General features: G+C 36.1%; 4 protein-coding genes across 4 annotated transcripts; all 4 read left to right on the forward strand.

The window, feature by feature from the left end:
- LOC109358913 lies at positions 251 to 3,842 on the forward strand. The gene is made up of 3 exons (XM_019603408.1): positions 251 to 2,371; positions 2,679 to 2,986; positions 3,281 to 3,842. The coding sequence occupies exons 1-3, from the start codon at positions 483 to 485 to the stop codon at positions 3,640 to 3,642; spliced, it is 2,559 nt and encodes an 852-aa protein (XP_019458953.1). The 5' UTR covers positions 251 to 482; the 3' UTR covers positions 3,643 to 3,842.
- LOC109358915 lies at positions 4,207 to 5,858 on the forward strand. Its single transcript, XM_019603410.1, has 3 exons — positions 4,207 to 4,387; positions 4,695 to 5,002; positions 5,297 to 5,858. The coding sequence occupies exons 2-3, from the start codon at positions 4,702 to 4,704 to the stop codon at positions 5,656 to 5,658; spliced, it is 663 nt and encodes a 220-aa protein (XP_019458955.1). The 5' UTR covers positions 4,207 to 4,387; positions 4,695 to 4,701; the 3' UTR covers positions 5,659 to 5,858.
- LOC109358882 (serine/threonine-protein kinase D6PKL2-like) lies at positions 7,376 to 11,387 on the forward strand. The gene is made up of 2 exons (XM_019603364.1): positions 7,376 to 8,020; positions 10,514 to 11,387. The coding sequence occupies exons 1-2, from the start codon at positions 7,467 to 7,469 to the stop codon at positions 11,313 to 11,315; spliced, it is 1,356 nt and encodes a 451-aa protein (XP_019458909.1). The 5' UTR covers positions 7,376 to 7,466; the 3' UTR covers positions 11,316 to 11,387.
- Positions 12,546 to 18,210, forward strand: LOC109358751 (peptidyl-prolyl cis-trans isomerase CYP71). The gene is made up of 13 exons (XM_019603176.1): positions 12,546 to 12,750; positions 12,866 to 12,951; positions 13,294 to 13,382; positions 13,556 to 13,795; positions 13,910 to 14,031; positions 14,830 to 14,905; positions 15,044 to 15,151; positions 15,230 to 15,406; positions 15,589 to 15,806; positions 16,038 to 16,170; positions 16,445 to 16,668; positions 17,001 to 17,154; positions 17,743 to 18,210. The coding sequence occupies exons 1-13, from the start codon at positions 12,614 to 12,616 to the stop codon at positions 17,824 to 17,826; spliced, it is 1,848 nt and encodes a 615-aa protein (XP_019458721.1). The 5' UTR covers positions 12,546 to 12,613; the 3' UTR covers positions 17,827 to 18,210.

The following is a 19,001-nucleotide window of genomic DNA, read 5'->3' on the forward strand; positions in this document are numbered from 1 at the left end:
CGAATTTGTGACCAAAATAAATAAAAATAAGAATAAAGAACGTTGAACATTCCATCCAATAATTAAATTGGTTTTATATCATTGCTAAAAAAATCTTCGGCTAGTAAAAATATAACATATACTATTTTATTTAATTTTAGAAATATTTTTATAGAAAATAATAAAGTAGAATAGGAGATACTTTATTCTCTAATATTACTCGTCTATTTCAGTTATGTTCATCAACCTTGCGTGACTGTTACCCTTTTTTCAAATAGCGGCCTCGGTTACACACTTTTCAAAACTAGCTCCTTTTCGCTTCGCTCCTCTGTTTTCAAATTTTCAGTACGACATCGTTTCAACTAGGGTTCCTTCTTCTTCTCCACATTCATCTTTCTCTCCAAACTCAACTTCTACTACTATGTACGGTTAGGGTTTTCTCAACTGTGACGTTCCTAATTCTAACACTAACAACTTAAACGCACCGTTTTGTGGTAGTAACCATGAGGGACCACCGCAACTATCGACACACTCGTAGAAACAGAAACTCACCCAACCAAACCCACCGACCCGGTTCTCGAATGCTCCAACCGGTTCGGGCGCGGTCGAGGGACTTTAGCCCGGTTCGACTAACCCAACGCGATGATCAACGGAACCGTTACAACGAAGGAGACCGATCAAACAATGTAGCAGCGCGTGATGATCGTCGAGACCGTTACAGCGAAGTGGACCGATCAATGGCACAGTATAGTGAGAGCATGGCGGCGGCGCGTGGCGGAGAATCGGAATCGGCGTCGATGAAGTTTCGGTGGAACAATCTCTTGGAAGCGAAGAGACAAGTTGAAAACACGAAGAACCGTGTTGGCGGTTACGGTTACGAGAATAGTCGCTTTTCGGATTCTGGTGTGGTCCCCATTGTGGACCATGGAAATTTTAGCCACGTTGATAGAAAAGACGAAATGGAGTTTCAAATTCCAAAGAATTGGGAGCAGATTCATCAACAGCAACATTTGGGATATGAAGGGGTTTCTGTTTCTCGACCAAATGCGTCATTATCATCATCATATTTTGAAGAGAATGTGCATTTGCACAGTCAAATGATGCCAAAATCAAACTCTGTTGCTGAATTTCCTAACAACACCTATGACCATGTTAAGCAGTGTTCTGTTCCTGTTATGAACAGAGAATTCAACTATTCCGAAATGCAAGGTGGCATCATGCCTCATGATCATGAGTTTCATTATAGAAACACCATGCCGAAGGGAGATTTTAATGATCAAGAATTTCGTCGACCTAGTATTGTGGATTCAATTGTGGATAGAATTGATGTGGGGAATTCACATGGAGACACTTTTAGAAAAGGGGTAACTTGGGAACAAAAGCTCTCTTCACAACATTGGAGTCCTAAGTACCCTGATTTGAGTCCTAAGTACCCTGATTTGAGTCCTAAGTACCATGATTTGACTCCAAAATATCATGATTTTAGTCCCAAATATAATGATTTGACTGCAAAATACCATGATTTGAGTCCCAAGTACCACAATTTGACTCCAAAATACCGTGATTTGAGTCCTGAGTACCATGATTTGACCCATTGTCATTCATCAAAGCACTGTGTTGATGATATATTGGGTTGTGGAAATATGCATCCAGAATATGCATATACTTCGAATTGCCAATATTGTTGTTGTAAGGGATCCTCGGTGCTTAATCGTGACCAATACATCAACAAACAGGAAGAAGGAAATGCATCAAAAACTGAGGAGCAGGCCATGCATGACTTGAATGTAGACATGTATGAAGCAAAGTGCAGTGGCACTACAAATGAGAATCAAGTTTGGACTGATTTGAATGATAGGCAATGTGCTTCTGACTCATTTGATGATGATGGCATCTCATTTGATCAGGACATCATTGATAATGTACATTTCGATCAACGATTACCATCTCCATATTCATCATTGCCCTCTAATAACAGGAATCCTAGAAAACATAACATGATTATTGGGAAAAGTATGAAGAAGTCGAGGCCTGGTCGGATAATTACTTTCCCTAATACCTTTGTTTCTTCTTCCAGGAATGTTCGTGCCCGCTTGGGGCCTCGAGTTGTTTCTCCTGAAAATGCTTATGCTGGAAAGAATATAAAAAGCAAAAAATTAAAGAAAAATCTACTTGATGTTTCCAAAACTGCTACCTGCTATGATCTTTCAGATGTTAAGTTGAAAGTTGAACATTCCAAGACTGATCCACCTGAAGATTCTAAAGAGTTCAAGCAACTGGTGCAGAATGCATTTTTCAAATTTGTCAAACTTCTGAATGAGAACCCAGCACAGCGAAGAAAATACACAGATCAAGGAGTAGCTGATACTTTGAGATGCACTTTATGCGGCAGGTCGGTCATCATCCGGATTTAGTTTGAGGTGTCCATTTCATATTTAATTTTATGGGAACTTTGTTTAATGCATGACCTATCTAATTGTACTGTGTCTAGTTATGATTAGTGTCTTACACAATGTAGTCATATGTTATTGTCATGGTACAGTGGAGATGTACTTCTAACTTGTGAATGGTCATTACCATCTAAAAATCACAGCATTACTTTCTTTTCTGCATTATCAGCATGTGATGTTTAATGTGCTGTCAGTTATGGTTTAAAGTGCAATAACTTCTCTTTTTGTGTGCCCACATCCTTATATCAGCGAGTCGATGGAGTTCCCAAGCATACAAAGTCTTGCAATGCATGCGTTCAACTCAAGCAAGGCTCAGCGAAGAACAGACCACCTTGGTTTTCATAAGGCACTTTGCTTGTTGTTAGGATGGAGTGATACAGCAGGCTCTGAGGGATTGTGGGTCAAGAAGTTGTTGCCTGAAGTAGAATTATCAAACTTGAAAAATGACCTGATCATCTGGCCTCCAGTTGTTTTGGTTCACAACAAGTCTATTGCACATCATGATCTTGATAAACGTATGACTGTAAGTATCGAAGGTCTGCAGGCTATTCTTAGAGGTAAGTTTTACAGTTTAATAGTAGTTGGCCAAATTGAATTTTTCACTCAAAGTACATGCAAAGCGGTCACTTATCCAAGCTGTTGAATTGCACATTGCCTTTATGTCAAACTTATTTTCTTTATCTCATTCATATATCACCTTTATGTGAAACTTATTTTTAACTTCACATTCTCACTTTAATAAGTTAGGATTATTGCTTATTGAGTTCTATCACACTTGCCATTTTGCCAGTACTACTACTTTACTATTTACTTGTTATGTTTCTTTTTTGCAATTGTTCTGATCTTTGAAGATATGGGATTTGGTGGGGGAAAGACAAAAGTATCCCGAGGAAAACCTGGTAATTTCAGTATCTTGATAGTGACTTTTAAAGCCACTTTCTCTGGGCTGCAAGAAGCTAAGAAGCTTCACAAGTTTTACGACGACAACAAGCGTGGTAGGACTGAGTTGCAACAGATTAATGATGGTAGGGGCCTCCTCAAAGACAAGAATGAGACACAATATATACCTGGGAATGGGGAAAGTGCTTTATATGGTTATCTAGGCAATGCACAAGATTTAGATAAGCTTGATTTTGAAAGTAAAAAACACTCTGTGGTGAAGAGCAATAAGGAGATCCAAGCTATTGCTGACGCCAATCTCAGAGCTGATTGAGGCCGTCTTTGCATGTGTTTGGATTTGCGTTGACAGGTTTTTTTTCCTGCTTTTCTTTTTGAGGCCTTCCTTTTTTTGTGGGGGTCGGGGGGTATGGTTCTTTTTTTGGCTGGCACGTGTATAGAATTGAAAATAGCTTAACTCCCTTTTGTTTTTTCCTCGCCAAACTTCACAAATATGTTTCAACATCTTTGGATTCATACTGTTCTGATATGGTTATGGGTTCCATTTAACTGACAAATATCTACTCTAATTTTACATTGGGATATAACTTTTGAGAGGAAATATAATGAGCATTTTATTTTTAATACAATCAGCATTGTGTTATTAAGTGGCTCTAGAAAGAGGGTACCTAAGTATAACAATATCACATGGATTGCATTTGCATGAGTGATTTCCCCTATTACTACTAGTACCAGAAAGTGACTGTTTATCCAACCCAAAATCCTAATTATTGGAAAGATTGGCCATGAAGACAAGCGAACAAAACAAATTAGGAGAGAAAAATTCATGAGACAACTAGATGTTTCCCTCTTGTGTTCCCCTATAAAAGCCCAATTTCAGATGTTAAGTTGAAAGTTGAACATTCCAAGACTGATCCACCTGAAGATTCTAAAGAGTTCAAGCAACTGGTGCAGAATGCATTTTTCAAATTTGTCAAACTTCTGAATGAGAACCCAGCACAGCGAAGAAAATACACAGATCAAGGAGTAGCTGATACTTTGAGATGCACTTTATGCGGCAGGTCGGTCATCATCCGGATTTAGTTTGAGGTGTCCATTTCATATTTAATTTTATGGGAACTTTGTTTAATGCATGACCTATCTAATTGTACTGTGTCTAGTTATGATTAGTGTCTTACACAATGTAGTCATATGTTATTGTCATGGTACAGTGGAGATGTACTTCTAACTTGTGAATGGTCATTACCATCTAAAAATCACAGCATTACTTTCTTTTCTGCATTATCAGCATGTGATGTTTAATGTGCTGTCAGTTATGGTTTAAAGTGCAATAACTTCTCTTTTTGTGTGCCCACATCCTTATATCAGCGAGTCGATGGAGTTCCCAAGCATACAAAGTCTTGCAATGCATGCGTTCAACTCAAGCAAGGCTCAGCGAAGAACAGACCACCTTGGTTTTCATAAGGCACTTTGCTTGTTGTTAGGATGGAGTGATACAGCAGGCTCTGAGGGATTGTGGGTCAAGAAGTTGTTGCCTGAAGTAGAATTATCAAACTTGAAAAATGACCTGATCATCTGGCCTCCAGTTGTTTTGGTTCACAACAAGTCTATTGCACATCATGATCTTGATAAACGTATGACTGTAAGTATCGAAGGTCTGCAGGCTATTCTTAGAGGTAAGTTTTACAGTTTAATAGTAGTTGGCCAAATTGAATTTTTCACTCAAAGTACATGCAAAGCGGTCACTTATCCAAGCTGTTGAATTGCACATTGCCTTTATGTCAAACTTATTTTCTTTATCTCATTCATATATCACCTTTATGTGAAACTTATTTTTAACTTCACATTCTCACTTTAATAAGTTAGGATTATTGCTTATTGAGTTCTATCACACTTGCCATTTTGCCAGTACTACTACTTTACTATTTACTTGTTATGTTTCTTTTTTGCAATTGTTCTGATCTTTGAAGATATGGGATTTGGTGGGGGAAAGACAAAAGTATCCCGAGGAAAACCTGGTAATTTCAGTATCTTGATAGTGACTTTTAAAGCCACTTTCTCTGGGCTGCAAGAAGCTAAGAAGCTTCACAAGTTTTACGACGACAACAAGCGTGGTAGGACTGAGTTGCAACAGATTAATGATGGTAGGGGCCTCCTCAAAGACAAGAATGAGACACAATATATACCTGGGAATGGGGAAAGTGCTTTATATGGTTATCTAGGCAATGCACAAGATTTAGATAAGCTTGATTTTGAAAGTAAAAAACACTCTGTGGTGAAGAGCAATAAGGAGATCCAAGCTATTGCTGACGCCAATCTCAGAGCTGATTGAGGCCGTCTTTGCATGTGTTTGGATTTGCGTTGACAGGTTTTTTTTCCTGCTTTTCTTTTTGAGGCCTTCCTTTTTTTGTGGGGGTCGGGGGGTATGGTTCTTTTTTTGGCTGGCACGTGTATAGAATTGAAAATAGCTTAACTCCCTTTTGTTTTTTCCTCGCCAAACTTCACAAATATGTTTCAACATCTTTGGATTCATACTGTTCTGATATGGTTATGGGTTCCATTTAACTGACAAATATCTACTCTAATTTTACATTGGGATATAACTTTTGAGAGGAAATATAATGAGCATTTTATTTTTAATACAATCAGCATTGTGTTATTAAGTGGCTCTAGAAAGAGGGTACCTAAGTATAACAATATCACATGGATTGCATTTGCATGAGTGATTTCCCCTATTACTACTAGTACCAGAAAGTGACTGTTTATCCAACCCAAAATCCTAATTATTGGAAAGATTGGCCATGAAGACAAGCGAACAAAACAAATTAGGAGAGAAAAATTCATGAGACAACTAGATGTTTCCCTCTTGTGTTCCCCTATAAAAGCCCAAGGAGGAAAAGGCTACACAAACCCAAACAAAAAATAAGACTTATTGGTTGATTTGATTATAAACTATGATTTTTTTTGGGTACATCAACATAACCTAAAATTGTAGTTTATATATTTAACAAATAATGGTGAGGCCATAGTGGACCCCTTTTGGTGTAGTTGAATAGGTTAAGTTGTCCTGGAGCCGGTGGTTCTAAGTGGTTGCATTTTCTGGTGTTGTTAATGCATTAATTTTCCAATTGAGAGAGGAATTCAATTTAGGCATGACTCGTAATATTTTCGGCTTTTTGGGTATCCCTTGCATAAATAAATTAGAGTATAGTATGCATTGCTTCATGGTGTGACTTTGGTCTTAATTCTAAATAAAAGGGAAAGGATGTCCCAATGCATGCATGTTAATCAGAAGTGGAAGGTTAGGTTAGTGCTACTTTGCAGTAAAGATCTCTCTGCATTAAGCAAGTAATTTGTGACCTTCATTACATTATCATAACGTTCTACCCACTAATGATGAGAAAAGCTATTTCTATTTTATGCAACTTATTTTTCTTATTTTATGAATTAAATAGTTTTGTGGGTAAGTAGATAAAGATTAGTTTACTTAAATATTTGTTCCAGAATGAACACCTCACCTTATCACCTACTAATAAGCATGATTGGTTTATGCATGATTAAATCATATAATTAACCAAAGTAGATATATACACTTTAAATTGGCTTTAGTTTTCATTTTTTCTTGTTTGATATTGTTTACATCAGAAAAATGTTAATAATTTAAACTAATAAATTTGAACTTGGATATTTAGGCCACATAATTTTATTGATTGAGCTAACTCTTTCGGACAAAGTTTTTGCATGAGTTTTTTCTCTATAAGAATGTTATCCCACCTATGGTTAACCAACTAATTTTCCATCCCAACAATTATCATTTACAGTAAGACCCTTATCTCACTAAATCAATGCATTATTGGTGCATAATAAACTACTATAAATTATAACATTTTCTCAACAAGAAAATAAATACTTTTTCTGTTAATAACTCCAAGGGTCATCGTTGTCGCCCAATTAATAAAATGTTTGAAGCCCAAATGAAATTTGTATTATAATATTCCCTCATTTGAGATTGAAAAACACAAAAATAGTGAAAACAACACCACCACCCTCGTTTTGTTGTTTCTCTTATAATAAATAACACATAACACACTCACTCCCTCACTCACTCAAAAACCACTCTCCATTTCTCTTCTCTTCCCAATGGACCCATGGCTCGACGATTTAACCGACGACCTTCAAAGCCTGAGCTTCGCTTCCTCCACCACCGCCGACATCAAAAGGAGCACAAGCTTCAGCTCCGAAACCACCACCGTAACAGCCTCCACCTCCACCCATCACCCGCCACCAACCACCAAACACCACGCACCGTCCTCCGACCCTCTCTGGTCCGCCATCCACCGGATCCGATCAGAGTCTCCAAGTCGCCGCATCCTCCCCTCCGACCTCCGCTTCACACGCCGCCTCGGCGTCGGAGACATAAGCTCCGTATACCTAGCGGAGATGCACGAGGGATCGGTGATTTTCGCGGCGAAGGTGATGGATAAGAAGGAATTAGCGAGTAGGAGGAAGGAAGGGAGAGCGAGGACAGAAAGGGAAATTCTGGAATTATTGGATCATCCTTTTCTTCCAACACTTTATGCCACCATTGATGCGCCTAAATGGTTATGCCTCCTTACTCAGTTCTGTCCCGGCGGTGACCTCCATGTCCTCCGCCAACGCCACCCTAACAAACGCTTCCTTCAACCAGCTGTCAGGTGCACATTAATTACTTTTTACACCCCCTCCTTAATTATTATCCATTCTTTAGTAAAAACAAATGCATATTTTTCACATATTTTTAATGACAAAATGTATGATTTCATTGTAATCAAAAGGATATATGTGTAATTAAAAGTTGCATTTGTCTCTACTTTTTGAAGCATGAAGCATTTGTCTCTCCACTAACGGAGATAATATTAACTTTCCGTTCTTGTTTTGCTAAATAAATTTTCACTCCTCAACACTTGAATTTTATGGCATCTATTTTTGCTTATATTTATGGTTAATTTGAATTTTTATGGTGTTAGTATTTTTGAGGTAAAGGATATTTTGTCTTATAATTTGTATTATTCCATGTATGTATCAGCTGTGATTTAGACAAAATACTTAGTAATAAAATTTTAACTACATCTTTTGTTATCCTCTTTATTAATGAGTAAGAGAAGTGAGTAATGATTTTCTCAATTAATGTAGAGACAATTATCATATAATAACATATAAAACACAACCTGAAATGACACTTTTGTACTTTTATTTAATATAAAATCTTTCTTTTTGCCATTAAAAATATATAAAAAAACAACCACTTATCAACATCCTTGTTCGAGAGAAGTGTTATGGAAGGTGAATGAGGTGTGGGAGTGGCCAGGTTTAGGACCCATCCGCTGTTGCCATCAGTCATGCCGTCATGGGTCATGATTCTTCTCTCAAATTGATACTCATCATTTACCACTCATAATACAAATAATCAAATGATGGATGAAGTATTTAGTGCCTGTAAATATTTTTTACATCATATACTAATAATTTATGTATATGATAGATGAAGGTACTGTACTACACTTTAACCGTTAGATTCCGTGTTGCGTCAGAGGCACCATGTGTGTTGCTTAAATAATCATACTAATAATAGCATAATCATTCTTTCATGTGCCAATAATTAATTACCATACTTTTTTCCATAGTAATTAATTTAAAAGTCAAAAGGAGACCTTCGTAATTAAGGTCAGCAACTGGTAGTAATAATAGTACTCATCAAACATGATTTTATCTCAACTGTAGCGATTAGGATAAATTGATAATTAGTCTTTACTGAAGAGAGAAGTTATTGATTTTGCACTTAATTTTGAAAAGAAAAATGTTATATCATTATATTTTAAAAGATAAAAATGTCATATCATATTAATTATTTTTCTTTAATTTTGATGTAGTTTTCATTCCATCTCTGTTATGGAAAGGATGCTAACCCAAAACTTGTAGCTACAAGGTCTTTGATTATATTAAAATTTGTACGTATTCTTACAAGAATATTCTTAAGAATACCAATTTCACATTAAAACCTGATGAATTTCTAGGTCATAAACCCAGCGACCTCATGGGAAATCAAATATTTGATCCTTGATTCAATAAACTTTGCGGGATTTCTGGATCTCCTTATTTTTATATTAAATAATAATTTAATGGGAGTTAATTCCGCCATGGTCCTTATTAGATAATGGTTTCCAAAATCTGGTTCCACACCTAGCACCCATCCTCTTGGTCTTCTTTTCTTTTAATAAAAAAATCACTAATATTAAGGAATTGGTCGAATGATTAAATGTTTAATCATGTAGGACCAATACACATCGGTTAATAAAAACTAATCGCTACCATAATGTTAATTTGCTTCGGTGTCAACCAATTTTATTTCGTGCCTCTGCTGCTTGTGACTAAAGATTCATTTTTTCTTTAGTTGTGGATGTGTTTTTTACGTGATTAAGAATAAAAAACTATATGCATGTGAAAGTAAAAGCCTTGTCATATTTCATATTCTTTCAGCAGGAACCTTTCTAAGAATTTATGAAATTATTTAATATGGAGAGTTACTGTCTCGCTTTCGTTTTATTGGCATGATTTGCATGTCTTTTATGAAACACTCACCTTTTTAAATTAACTCATACATATATAAAGCAATATCATTGTCATTTTCTCATTTTTCTTCTTGCTTCTTGGATGGAGAATCTTGTTATTGTCTCGAAGATATCACACATCATTTGGCAAATTCAGAGAGAAAAAACACTTCTTGTCTCACAACTCGACAAACTTGTTATTATTATTCATAGAAAAACACTATACAAATATTCTCTCACAACAAGCAGTACAAGATTAGAGATAATTCCAGTGTGCTTGTTAGTTGTTAGCCTAATAAGCAGTGAAATAGCTCACGTCATTCTTGGACTACAGCATGACAACTATGTCCCTGTTTGATCCTCATGACCCTTTAGCTATGCTAAACAACCAATATTCATATGCATACTTTATAATGTATATTGGCCAATAATCATCTCTTATAGTCAATATAGATACCATTATTGCATTTTTCTTCCCAACATAGGCCAAAGTATGTTCCTACCCAAACACATTTTATATCCCTTTAAATTGTCCTACTTTGTACTCAGCTGATTAATTAGTTAATACTAATTTCATTATTGGTGTGGTGGTGTTTCCAGGTTCTACGCATCAGAGGTTTTGGTGGCACTTGAATACCTTCACATGTTGGGTATAGTCTACCGTGACCTGAAGCCAGAGAACGTGTTAGTTCAATCAGATGGCCACATCATGCTCACTGACTTTGATCTCTCCTTAAAATGTGATGATTCCACCCCAACAGCTCAGATCATATCTGATCAAAAGTCTCCTCACATAGCCCCACACCATATTGAACCCTCTCAGTTCACTTCATCAAAATGCATATTACCAAATTGTATAGTCCCTGCAGTATCATGTTTCCATCCAAAAGGCAAGCGAAAGAAGAAGAAGAAGCAAAATCAACATAATGGACCTGAGTTTGTGACTGAACCCATTGATGTCAGGTCCATGTCATTCGTTGGGACCCATGAATACCTGGCTCCAGAGATTGTGTCCGGTGAGGGACATGGCAGTGCTGTTGACTGGTGGACTTTAGGGATATTTATATTTGAATTGTTTTATGGTGTCACACCCTTTAGGGGCATGGACAATGAGCTAACCTTAGCAAACATTGTGGCTAGAGCCCTTGAGTTCCCAAAAGAACCCAATGTGCCCACCACAGCTAAGGACCTTATCTCCCAGTTATTAGTTAAGGACCCAGCAAGGAGGCTAGGGTCAACAATGGGGGCTTCAACAATCAAGCACCACCCATTTTTTCAAGGTGTGAGTTGGGCATTGCTAAGGTGTACAACTCCACCCTTTGTGCCCCCACCTTATACTAAAGATAAAGAACCTGTATCTGATGAAAGTAGTTGTCCTGAGACTCCAATTGATTATTATTGATGATGAAATAGGAGGGAAATGAAGGATGGAAAGTACAGTTTATAAGATATACAGTACCACGAATTGTAACCATTTTTTTCTTTGGTTCTCTTTCCTATAACCATCACACTCTTTAAAGTTGCTTAAATGTCAAAGTGTAATTGTCAACCAACTTTGATAACTAAACTTGATGACAAATAATTTGAGAGTGTGGTATCATGTGTCATGTGAAAGGCTTTAGACTTTACTTGGTTGGTGGTGTTGCATATAATGTGGCTGGCAATAGCAATTGCACATGATTTTAATAATTTGTGGAGTTTCTAGAAATTAATGTGGGGGCTGTTATTTTATAAGGGTCAACATAGACATGGGCATGAAGGAACGGGCTTAGACCAGACAACATAGATATAAAGAATGACATTGACGAGAAAAACGGTGGCACAGCATAGAGCCACGTAAAAGACCATGCCAAGCTATGTTTTTTGTGACGTTTTTATTTGTGAAGAACATGCATCAGACCACGTGAAAATGTCGTGTGTTACGTGACTATTGCGAGGCTGGGTTGTAGCCACTAAATTGTATGTGGGGACGAGAACCACCCTTCCTCTTTTGTAATATATTATTCTCTTTTTTGAAGTATCACATCACACCTTTTAGTCAAATTTTCATTTTGCTTTTCTTTTTTACATATATGTTTGAAAACTTTATTTTTGAGAAATAGAGGGAAGTAATGTTTTTAGAAAGAGAGAAGTAATAAGAACCGTTTTTGGAAAAGAAATTCCAATAAGTGATAGTAGAAAAAACTCAAGACAAGAAAAATCCCAAACAAATATTTTCAGGGAGAAAAGGAAAACCAAGAAAATAGGGGAAAGGAGGACATATACACCCATTAGTGTAGACAACACAAAAAATAATGAAGAGGGAAGTGCCGTCTAAAATTAAAAAAACATACATTGATATTTATATCATTTTTATTTAAAATGATACTACAATTTTACTCTTAAATACAAAGGAAAAAATTAATTATCTCTCCATTACTTAAGAGAAGTCTCCGTCATTAGAAAATGATTAGCATCATATTGAGGAAAAAGTAGAATTTTAATCAAGTAGTAATAGGGTTTGTTTTATAGAAGGGTACTTTTGAAATAAAATCAACAAAATGCAAATAGCAGCAAAAGGTGATTTTTTTTTTGTTTATCTCAATTGGGCTATTACTAGGCCATTGAGAATGGGCCACAACCCAATTCTATTATCTCCATCTTCATCACTTCAATTCTATTTTTTTTCCCTCTCAGCAAAAAAACCTTGCGTAGGTGAAGATGGCGGAACACGAGAACAGTGCCAAAGCAATCGAAGATGAACCTGTTATCGGGCCAGGTCCAGCCCCTCGTAACCGACTCAAACGACCGCTCCAATTCGAACAAGCTTACCTCGATACCTTACCCTCTGCTAACATGTCAGTTATTACTCTTTCTTTGTTTTTTAGGGTTTTTCTTCATCGTCCATCTATTATGAATTAGTAAAGGAATTCACTACTTTTTTATTATCGTTGTTTTTCCTCTCTTTTACAGGTATGAGAAGAGTTATATGCATCGTGATGTGGTTACGCATGTTGCTGTTTCAGCTGCTGATTTTTTCATCACTGGAAGCATTGATGGTGAAATATACGGATTTCATTTGCATTATAATATTTAGGCAACCTTTTTTAATTTACTACACAATCATGAATGTTTTTTCCACTTATACTTGTATGTATAAGTAGACTGCAGAGTGATAACTTTCGGCACAAATTTGAATGCAGTGGTCATTTCTATTAACTGCTACATTTATTATGTAAAATATCAAGTATCATCAACAAAAGTGTCAAATTGTTATTATTACTGTGAATCATACTTAAGAACATAAATTACCTAAGTCTTTGGAATAATATTATGGCTTATCGCACTTTTAAAAAAATTATGGCTTATTGCTTTGTGGGTGGCTTACTTATTGTCATCAGGGCATTTGAAGTTTTGGAAGAAAAGGCCTATCGGTATTGAGTTTGCCAAACACTTCAAAGCTCATCTTGGTCCAATTGAAGGTTTAGCTGTAAGTTCACCGACGGTCTTTGTCTAGTTAGTTCTTGCTTTTATTCTCTCATATGTTATATTACGAGTCCCTATGATATGCTAGCTATGTGGAGTTTTCGTTTGCTGTATGATGTATTTAAGTTTTTAAAATGTTCCTATTGTCATCAATCATGACTTATTCCAGCCTTGCAGGTTAGTGGTGATGGCCTGCTTTGCTCTACAATATCCGATGACCGTTCTGTGAAAGTATATGATGTAGTCAACTTTGATATGATGGTGATGATCCGCTTGCCATATATCGCTGGCGCTGTTGAGTGGGTATACAAACAAGGGGATGTCAAAGCTATGCTTGCTGTTAGTGACCGGAACTCATCTTTTGTGCACATATATGATGTACGAGCTGGTTCAAATGATCCTATCATCTCCAAAGAGGTGACTATTGTAAATTGAACTCTACTGCATAATCTTTTCTGTTTTTTTCTTCCCTGTTTGATATTCTCCACAGTATACTAGCGTAATTGTATCTTTCTTTGCTCCTTTGTTCAGATACATTTGGGTCCTATTAAAGTTATGAAGTACAATCCCATATATGATTCTGTAATTTCAGCAGATGTAAAGGGTATAATTGAATACTGGAGCCCTGCTACTCTTCAATTTCCGGAGGATGAGTATGTACCTATTTTTGTCTTAGTATGTTCTTCCTCCAGCCATGTTATTTAACTGACTCGTCAATGTTCAAACTTGTTATGACTCTGTGTCCAGAGTTCCTTGTCTCTTACATACAAAGACAAATATGTCAAAACTAGCTGCGACTTTAATTCGTTAAGTAGTCAAACCACTTCTAGTTACTCCATTTCTTTATTGTTATGGTAAATGGATTAGAGTCATGCAAAACCTGAGAAGTCTAAAGTCTGAATTTAGCATTTTATTTTATTCTCAATTAAATATTTCTTCTTGCTGAGTTTGTTTAAACACTAGGTGCGGTAGCCAAGAATGTGACCTGGATTATCTGGTTATATAAACTATTAACAGTTTTAGGTGGTGATAAAATTGACTGCTGCGGAAATTGTTTAGCATTCTTATTTGAGTCGTATTGACAAGATCTGATGGATGTAGGTTTGAATCTGGTAAATTTGAACACACATTTATACATAAGATTCTCATAATATTATCATGGATCTGTGGGGATTGCCCTGTTTAGGGCCCCATGGGTGGAGATTTGTCCCTGCAGGGATGGGGGCAAAATTCTCCTCCGAAGGCGATTTGTGGACCCCCAAACATGGTGTACAAATTGCGATCCTGTATATCAATTATCGGTGTTATAATCTGCAATGGCATGAAGTGCCAGATATTTCAAATGGTGTGTCGTTGTTGCACATTTTAAATGTAGCAGTTGCGGAAATTTTTAGTTGCATGAGTTTTAGACATTTGAATTGTTATTTCATCCTTTCCTTTGGTGCTTGTAGGGTCAGCTTTAAACTGAAAACTGATACTAACCTCTTTGAAATAGTAAAATGCAAGACTTCTGTTTCAGCCATTGAGGTACCACACTTGTGTTGACATACTTCCCAACTTATAGTTGATAACTTAATACTATGTTATTACGTAGTTTACGAAAGCAAAATAAAAGGTATATATGGCTTGGACAATTTTTGTTAACCTTATTGCATCTTCTTTTAGGTCAGCCCAGATGGTAAACAATTTTCAATCACATCACCTGACCGTAGGATACGTGTGTTTTGGTTCAGAACAGGTAAACTAAGGCGAGTTTATGATGAGTCTCTGGAGGTAATACTTTAAAAGAATTCCGCCATGATTTTTCCGCTTTTGGGAATTTTTTTGGTAAATAATTGGCTTTATGGATAGGTTGCTCAAGATCTCCAAAGAAGTGACGCTCCATTGTATCGGTTGGAGGCCATTGATTTTGGCCGAAGAATGGCTGTCGAGAAGGAAATAGAGAAGACTGAAGATGCTCCACTTCCGAATGCAGTTTTTGATGAAAGTTCCAATTTTATTATCTATGCAACCTTGCTTGGGATCAAAGTGAGATTTTTTCGTACTTAACTGTGTTATAAAACTAATTGTACAACTATGTAATTACTTCACTTTGTTCTGTTACACAACCTCTTCACATTTGTACCTTTTCCTTCATTGCTTTAGTAGTGAGTATCGAGTAGATCTAACCTCATTACCTATCGTGTTTTCCATTTTCTGTATGTTTATAGATTGTTAATATGCACACAAATAAAGTTGCTCGAATACTTGGAAAGGTGGAGAACAATGATAGGTTCTTAAGAATAGCTTTATATCAAGGTGACCGAAATAGTAAAAAAGTAAGAAAGATTCCTGCTGCTGCTGCTAATGCCAATGAGAGTAAGGAGCCTTTGACAGACCCCACTCTCCTGTGTTGTGCCTTCAAAAAGCACAGGATATATTTGTTCAGGTTTGAAAATCATTACTCTGGATCATTTTAGACTTTTAGTAATTTTACCACTGCTTTGTACCCCAAAGTTATGTAGTCTTGTTATTTTATATTATCATATGTGGGCAGTTTGTCGTGTATCGTTTTTACTCAGCACATTTAGCTCGTACATTTTGTTTAACTACATCTTGTTGTATGGCATGCGAAATATTATCTTCAGTTATCTAAGTCTTGAAGTTTGACATGTGTCAGTCGGAGAGAACCAGAGGAGCCTGAAGATGCAACTAAGGGAAGAGACGTGTTCAATGAAAAGCCTCCTGCTGATGAGCTTTTGTCAGTTTCAGATATTGGAAAGGCAGCTACAACATCACTCCCGGACAATGTGGTGAGTTTTCTTTGTTGGCAAATAGTGTATTGTTACTTGCAATTCTATTCAGGGTTTTTTCACTTTAATTATATGTTTCTCCCACATTAAGTAGAAGTTGTTAACCACATCTATTTTGTACTGTCAAGGCTGTTATTTAATTGCAGAAAAAATGTAATTTTCTAATTGTTCTTTACATGATTTTGTTGTCTTCACATATTTTTCTTTTAAAATTATATGCTTACCTTCCCCTTCCATCATAAAAGAGCTTTACAATTCATTTCTTCTTTTGCAGATTTTACACACAACTATGGGTGATGTTCACATGAAATTATACCCAGAGGAATGTCCAAAAACTGTGGAGAACTTTACAACTCATTGCCGGAATGGCTATTATGACAATCTTATTTTTCACCGGGTCATCAAAGGTTTCATGATACAAACAGGAGATCCTTTAGGAGATGGCACTGGTGGTCAATCTATTTGGGGAAGGGAATTTGAGGATGAATTTCATAAAAGGTAAGCAATTTTTTATTTAAAAAATATATATCTTATTATAGGCATGAAATATCATAGAGGGTGACCCGCGGCACAATGGTTATGTTGATTCTTAAACACGTTCAAATCCCGAATGTGGGTAAGGCTCTGCATATCTACCAAGATGTCTCATGCAATGGGTAGCCCGTTTTACAGGAATGAAATATCTTGATTTCAGACTCTAGAGGATAATGATTATTTGTGTCTGTCTGTGTATGCTGATGGTTAAGGGGAATTTCCTGGCATGGTTTACTTCAGGTGGAGTTTAATACAAATCCTTTTTCTGTTTAATACAAATCCTTTATCTGTTGCAGTTTAAGGCATGATAGGCCTTTCACAGTGTCAATGGCAAATGCTGGCCAAAATTCAAATGGCTCTCAGTTCTTTATCACCACTGTGGCTACTCCATGGTTGGACAATAAGCACACAGTATTTGGGAGAGTTGTGAAGGGAATGGATGTTGTTCAGGTAAATATGCTTATTCTTGCATACCCATTATCATTTAGTACCAAGTCTGAAATCACGTTGCATCTTTAGTAATAGTATGTGTTCGAATCCATGTAACTAATCCTTTATATAGGCATAAGATATCATGTAATTATGTGGATAATCTTCTGTATTTATTAGATTAAGTCTATATAAACTGACGTCCAATGTGTGCACACAGATTCATTATATGTTTCTCTTTCCTCTTAAGTCTAAAAATTAAAAATGGTATCAAGAACCTGAAGAGATGCAACTCTATTAACTCTTAAATATTTTTCATAGTTTTTAATGCATTTTTTGCCTTTGTAATACTTGTTTTAGATGAGAAAAAAGGTCAGGACACCAAATCATTTTAGTCAGATGGGACATTGTCTCCCCTAAACTTAAAACTAACCTAACTTGATTAAACCCTTCAAAGGGTCAAATGAGGAGCCTCATTGTTTACTCAAGAATAAGGTTAAGTGTCATTTATCAAACCCTTTAAACCCTTTTAATTTTTTTATAATGAAAGGTCTTATTGATTCATGCCTATGTACTCCCTGAATAAACTAACAATTTAGATGTTGACAGGGCATAGAAAAGGTGAAGACAGACAAAACAGACAAGCCATACCAAGATGTAAAAATCCTAAATGTCACAGTACCAAAGTCTTGAAGATCCTTTGTTTTCATGACTTACGCAGTCGGTAATCCTTACCAGTGATAGGTAGCTGAAGATTTGGAGGGTCTGTTAAGTTTCCACCTTTAGATCAACCTTTAGTTACCCAAATTTTCATGCGCAATGGCGCGGCCAGTTTAGCACGGTGCAAAGTTTACCTTCACGGGTTTTCTCATCAGTTTTTACTCTTGTATCAAGCTCAATGTTGCTTTCTGTTTTATGCTTTGCCAATGCAATGTGCTATGCATGCCAAAGGATTGCGTTTAAGCAATATCACTGTTTAACTTACAATGTTCTGATAATATACCCGATGTACGGTTTCCTCTTTATTATTATTTTTTTCAGCTGCGGTTTGATTTGTTTAGCTGGAAAACCTTCATGTATTCGAAATGGACTCTGTATTTATATTTTTTTTGCGTTCAGGGTGCAAGACATGATACTTTTAATGATGCTATTTTGTGACAGTTTTTAATTTAGTTATTATATTTGTTAGTGTTATTCGTGCTCTTTGCGTAACAAGTTTTTAATAAATGTTGCATACAGAATATAAAGTTCCTAATAGAAAAAGGATCATGAAAATCTGTTACTTATATAATAGTAAGGATAAGGGTAGTAGAAGAGGCCGGTACTCTTTGCTTACCAATTCTCACCTTGTCTGAATTAAAAATTATGATGTCACTATTTTGGTTAATTTTAAGATATACCCATTCACCAAACTATTGGAAGATCAGCTAATATAATCAAGCTTTAATATCATCGTCTATATCTAATAACTAAATTTAATTTTATGGCAGGTTAGTGAATTACCCGTAATATAGCAACGGAAAAATATCATTACAAAATTCAATAATTAGATGAAGAAAATCAGAATCATTAGCTGTGTTTGAGAATGGAAAATCCTACAAATGTAAAATGAAGTAGAAGGTTCGACATGCTCATTTCAAATTTCAATGTTGAAAGTTGAAACAAAAAGGTCATGTTTTCCATTCCACATGTTCGTTCATATGCAAAATGGAAACTTCCTAACTAGAAAGTTTAAACCCGTAAGCCATGATTCAAATATCACAATGAACAAAGCCTATTTTTAAGTCCACAAAACGAATTGTATCATGGCTCAAGATTCATTGAGGAATTAAACATATTAAAATCCTAAATTCATAAGACTAGCAAAA

Source organism: Lupinus angustifolius, chromosome LG10 (assembly GCF_001865875.1).
Source record: "Lupinus angustifolius cultivar Tanjil chromosome LG10, LupAngTanjil_v1.0, whole genome shotgun sequence".
Lineage (NCBI taxonomy): Eukaryota > Viridiplantae > Streptophyta > Magnoliopsida > Fabales > Fabaceae > Lupinus > Lupinus angustifolius.